Raw genomic sequence first — 6,055 nt, 5'->3', positions numbered from 1 at the left:
GGGTTAGGAAGTGGGGAGGAGGGAGCAAGGGGGGGAGGAGGGAGGAGGGAGGAGGGAGGAGGGAAGGGGTGAGGGTGGCTCATAGCAAGTAAATGACACAAGCTGGGAGTCGAACGTCACCCAGGCTCTGATGCAGCTGCCTTTGAACCATTCATGTCTCTATAAATGATACCAATAAACTCACTGGATCACTAAGCTAGACATCAGTGGTCCATCTTTTTTTTTGGTCAGTCCCTGGTGCTCTATCTGGGGTGAGTAGGCATTAGTTCACGCCTCTCCNGAAGTCATGCAATGNCACAAAACAACTGGTTGAAAGAGAAACCGAAATGGGAGGACTTTGAAATCTTAGAGGAGACGGCCACCATGAATGGAGTGTCGGCAACAGCAACTCCCTGCACAGCAGACTATGCCAGCACTAGGGAATGTTCTGGAGCCTCACCTTCTCAGTCCCAGACCTGGGTCCAGAGAGTGACCAGACAGCCAAAGCCCATTATGTCCAAGATCTGACTCTGAGCTGCAGGCCTGAATCCTGACCACACCAGTACTTGGCCCTTGGCTATATCCAGTCAGGGCTGGAAACCAGAGGCCTAGTGTTTGCTGCCTCAGTTTACCCAAGTGAGCTGGAGAACTCTGACTGACCTGGCCTTGGGACTTGGTTCCCACCACAGACCAGTGTGGCCCCTTCCTTCACACCACGTTGGCAATACTCCACCAGCTTCCTCAGGTGGGCCTCATGGTTCTGCGGGCCATGGTTGGTATCTCTGTCCAGGGGGTTGCCGATTTTCATCTTCCCCACTTCCTCCACCTGCAGAAAGTCCTCAGGTCAGGTCCTGCTCAACACTACCACAGTGTTCTGTGACGGTCAGCACTAGGACACCTCCAATCTTTGCGGTTTTGTACTGACCGCAGATCCTGGAAGAACATGTGGAAGCCATTTCCCAGCTAACGTGGCTTTCCCAGCCTGACTTCAAACCTATCTCCTGCAGCAGTCTCAGTGACAGAGAGGGCAGACACTGAAAAAAGAGAANGGTTCTGAGGATCAAGTCTACCAATCTCTGCCTTCATTTTCCTGTTTCAACAAATACCTTTGAGAGTGGCCTCNCCNAGGAAGCCTTCCCTCTGCCTCAGGCAGCTTTGAGTCTAGGCTTTGTGACTTAGAGATGCTTCCTAGGGTATCATCAGGGAGTCACAGAGAAGGTGATCTAATGGCTCTGGGGCTTGGGACAACAGGGGGACAGAAAATGAATCATGGGCTGCAGAGATGGCTCATGAGTTAAAGCACCAGCTGCTCTTCCAGAGGATCAGGGATTGGTTCCCAGACACAGAGGCTCATAACCATCTATAACTCCAGATCCAGGGGAGTCCATGCCTTCTGACATCTGCAGACACCAAGCATGTTGTGTACATACACACATGAAGGAGATACATGTATAAAAAATGAGTCAGGATGTAAGATTAAGAAAGGATACATGGACTGGAGAGATGACTCAGCCATTAAAGGCTAGGTTCACAACCAAAAATATGAGGAACACAGGTGATCAGAATTAGAGGCCAACAAGACAGAGCTCTGGGAGAGTGGCTCCAGACCCTTTCTAGTATGGCCTGGCTCCCAGGCTCTTGCCCTGGAGTCTCCAGGTCACACAGAATCATCTCCAGCCTCTTNAGTTCAGGGCTTACCCCAGTCAGGATGGACTGCGAGCCAGGTAATCTCACTAGCGGGTTGTGTGTCATTTGTTAAGTAGCACAGCTGCCCAGTCCTTCCTGTCTTTGTTGCCTTTCATACTGAGATCCATTCCTGACTACTATGGTTTGGTATTAGATTATCCTCCCGAGGCCCATGTGTTCAAGGCTGGGGGACTGTTGGGATGTGGTGGGACCTTTAGGAGACAGGACATAGCAGAGGGGAGTGAGATCACTGGAGTTGTTCCCTTGAAGGGGATATTTGGATCCTGGCCCTTCCTCTCTTCTCTCAGAGCCATGAGGTTAGTGTTTTCTGCTCTGCTCTGAACTCCCTACCATGATACTNTGCCTTACCACAGGCCCAGTGCAACTGGGCCAAGGGACCATGCACTCTGAAACTGTGAGTAAGAACAAACCTTTCTTCCATATGAATCATTTATCTCTGGCACTCGATTACACAGACCTTCCCCTAGGAAATGCTTCTAAGTNGCAATGTCACCCTATCCTTTCCTCAGGGTGTCCTAGCCACAGTGTATGCAAAGTGACAGGCTTGCTGCCTCTCCGCATCCCTGTACATATCTGTTAGGTTCCTGCCTGATCTTCAGGATCTAAGATAGGCTTTCAGTTGTCACNGGGACACCTCCTGCCTCAGGTGCCATCACCTTGGCACTGTTGTCTAGACTTTGAAGATGGGTGGTGGCTCTGGCTGGGCCGACCTGTGCCCTTGCATAACTTCATCCTAACAGCTGGAGTTTCTCCCTCTCTGGGTTTATGTTAGAAAAGTGTCATTCTACAGCTGTCAACCTCACATGAGGAAGCTGGTCATAAGCCAATCCACAGAGAAATCCCGAAGTCAGGCATTGAAAGCATCCCTTGCTGGGACTCAGGCTCACTGACAGAGCAATAATCTCAGTAGCTGAGGCCCTGAGCTCCATTCTAGCACCACAAACAAACAACAAGCAAACAAGATGTGTCTATGGGGCCAAGAAGACCCATTTGTTCCCAAAGCCATTGTTGGCCCTTTGAGGTTTGTTAAATCAGCCAGTAACTCAAGTGGGAGCTACTTTTTAGTACCTGCCAGGTCCCCAGAGGTGCTGGCAGGCTGCTGCTGTTAGCCTTGGGAGCCAGCAGAAGCTGCCCTCCTCACCCCATGGCCAGCTTGCGGCAACCACTGCTCAACATTGTGGGCTGGGGGCAGAGCCTGGCCTCTTGACTCTGGGCACCTGCGCAGGGTACTTCCTGCTNCAGGGATGCTGCTAGGGGTTTCTGAGGCCATGTGTCCTTTCTCCCCTCTCCTTTGCCCTCTCCTCTCCTGCTCCCTCCTATGGCTTCACCTAAGGAGGGCAGTTCCATGAATCTTGTACCCCTGGTCCTCATCCTAGCCTCCATTACTGGAGAATGTGTCTTCTTTGTGGTGGTGGTGNTGAGAATGGAACCCAAAAGNCCCGGTAAGCACTAGGCCACTGGGACACCCTCAGCCCACAGGCCCTTTTGGTTATGTCAATTTGAGCTGAAGTCTCAAGAGAGTTCCCCAGGGATCCTCTGAACCGATGGTGGTACCCAATGAGAGGAGCCCAGCCACTCCTCTGGGTACCACCGCCTTTCCTGCAGCCTGCCCCCTCCAGCTCAGACTCTAGCCTTGAACTTACCACTTTCTGCACAAACTGGTCGTGGATGGAGTCCTCCACAAAGAGCCGGCCTGCTGCAATGCAGTTCTCCCCTTTGTTGAAGAAAACAGAGCTCATGCCCTTTGGAGAAGGACAGAAATGCCAGATCATGGATCTCCTCAGTCAGTGCTTCTGCCCTAGTGCCTATCAGGACTGCTATTTCTCAGGGAAGAGGGGTTGTGCCTGCATCCTGCCTTCCTCCCACACATGGATCAGGCTTGATCAGCACTGGACACACATGTCCTGTGTGACCCTCAGCTGTGGAGGCAAGAGGTGGCAGGGGGAAATGAGGATACGGGTCACGTGGTAAAAGGAAGCCATAGAGGCCTCACCCTCACTGCCACATAACAATGCTAGTCACACAAACAATAGAGAACAGTATGGGGTGAGTGGTGACTGGGTGACCCAAAAGGTACCAGGTTCTCTTGGNACCAGGCTACANNCATAGCCTGAGGACAAGGCTGAGGGGACAGCTCTGGTTCCGGGGAAGCCCTTGCAAGAGTACAGGAAACCCATCAGGACACACTAGGAGCTGAGAAGCCTATATATAGCAGGAGGCCAGGGATGTAGTCACTGTCTTAAGTCCTTAGTCACCACAGATGGGTACTTCCTTGGCCCTATGCAGATGGGGTATGTTGAGGCCTGGCCCATGGCTATCCAGAGCNTAGGTGGAGACCCTGAGCATGTATGCACGGGGTCACTGGCAGACTGGTGGCTGTCAGCAGGGTCATGTCCAAGAGATCCAGGGATACTTTGCTTTCCATCAATGCCANGAGAGGCAGCCTGCTCATGTTACCAATCCATGCATCTAGCTCAACGGTATGACAGTTAGGACATGCTGGGAACACACTGTGGGAACATCCTTGCCCCAAGGATGCTTCTCACTATGCCACTTATACTTGTGGTGACATCATGGATGGTTGTACAGCTTAGGCTAACCATAGATGCTGAGAGATGCTGCGCTCCCATCTCTCTGCCTCTACCCTGACGCCTCCTACTTCTTTCTTCCATATGTTCCCATCTCTCTCTACCCCAGGCCCAGCCTCACCATCTGCACAGCTTTGTTGAGGTCACAGTCAGCAAAGATGATAAGGGGTGACTTTCCACCCAGCTCCAGGGAGACCTTCTTCACATTACTCAGGGCACAGCTGGAAGGAACAGAGGGGGCAGAGCTAATGTCAGGTGGCCCAGAGCACAGGGGCTTGCAGGCAGAGTACAAGGCAAGTCCAGGGTGTGTTAGATTNCAAAGAGCCACCAGACACNATCCCTGTGCCTACAATCCACTCCACCTCTTACCACTGGGCCTGCTCCTATTCCCCTAACACCTGGCCCAGGTGCAGCCTTTCATATTCACAGATGTCATTCTCCCCTCCACTCTGTCCCCATTCATAGGGTCCTTTTCTGACCCTCCTATATAAAATCCTCACCTCCCTGTGTATCTGTCAGATGCTGGGCTCCACATTCTGTTTATGAATGACTCNGTCTGTGAGAAGACATGCCTCCCTACAGTAGCATGCACTAGTCTGGTTCTTATGACATCCCAGTGCCTANCACGCAGCTGGTGCTCCGGGAATGTGGATTGAGTATGTCCTAAAGAGAATGATCCCTCAGCTGGAGTAGTACTGGAGTAGCTGTGGCCAGAGAGCTGTGTTGGCCAGATAGGGATGTCTCAGGGTTTTAGTGACCAAGCAGAAAGATGTTAGGAATTACAGACATGTGTCCATGGGCAAGAGTCATACTTCAGCCATGCCACTTAAAGTAAGTACCAAACATGGCCTGAGAGAACAGGTCTTCTGGTTCTAGACCACCCAAGGGTATGGGCTCCCCTGCCCCAGCACTGCCCACATATGACTCAGAGCAGCCATGTATGTACCAAAGCCCGCAGGTGTTGAGGCTCCTTATGGACAATATGCACAGAAGCTGTATTCATCCTCTGGTACCCACAGCTCTCTGTACATGATGCCTAACACAATGTGAGCATGGTATGAATACTTGTACTAGCTAGGTAAATNTAAGGTTGGACATGTTCAGCACAGGCAAAATTGACTTTCCAAATATTTCTAATCTGCAGCTGTTTGAATCTGCCATGGATACAGAAAACCAACTGTAATAGATTCCACTTAATCTAATGTATCTAAAATATCGCCAGGTCGGTTTGTATCAATATAAAAGCTATGGATGAGTACATATTAGTATGTGTTGAGTTTTTAAAATCAATGTCTAGTTCATACTCATGGCAATCTCAAGTCAGATCTGCTGACTTCTACGCTGCTGGGGTTAGGAGATAGCATGGTACCAGAACCCTGCTGGTCTGTGTGGCCTCCACTGAGCCTCTCAAGGGCTTATGGAAAACTCTGAATCTTTATTAGCATGCTGGGGTTGGCTATACCCACCAAAACCTAACAAGCAGGACCCAGCTTGTGGGGTTACCATCTCTATACCCAGATACCATGGCTCATGTGACCCACCTACCTTTTCATGATATGTTTTCCCACCTCCGTGGAGCCTGTGAACCCTATTTTCCTCACATCAGGGTGGTCTGAGAGTCTCTGGCCAACCAGCGAGCCTGTGGTTAGGATAGGTGAGAAAGTCAAGGAGACCTCTGGGGTCTGGGAAAGGCAGCCACCTGTCCCTCACATGTCCACCAGAGGATGCTACACCATGTAGGTATGCCATGTCAGGACTCATGGGATTTGCCCTATTATGGG

The 6,055-nt window shown here is 51.0% G+C and overlaps 1 protein-coding gene across 1 annotated transcript in view; it reads right to left on the bottom strand.

Annotated features, from left to right (window-relative positions):
• The window catches only part of Aldh1l1 (aldehyde dehydrogenase 1 family member L1), a 47,919-nt gene that overhangs the window by 3,833 nt on the left and 38,031 nt on the right, over positions 1-6,055 (bottom strand). Inside the window, exons 16-19 of the mRNA XM_029478231.1 lie at positions 5,820-5,973; positions 4,396-4,495; positions 3,330-3,428; positions 640-805 (exon numbers count right to left, since the gene is read on the bottom strand). Of these exons, the coding sequence (XP_029334091.1) occupies positions 640-805; positions 3,330-3,428; positions 4,396-4,495; positions 5,820-5,973 (519 nt within the window). The remainder of the gene's footprint in view (positions 1-639; positions 806-3,329; positions 3,429-4,395; positions 4,496-5,819; positions 5,974-6,055) is intronic.

Source organism: Mus caroli, chromosome 6, assembly GCF_900094665.2.
Source record: "Mus caroli chromosome 6, CAROLI_EIJ_v1.1, whole genome shotgun sequence".
Classification (NCBI taxonomy): domain Eukaryota; kingdom Metazoa; phylum Chordata; class Mammalia; order Rodentia; family Muridae; genus Mus; species Mus caroli.
The sequence above is the reverse complement of the archived record's forward strand: the minus strand, read 5'-3'. Positions and strand labels throughout refer to the sequence as shown.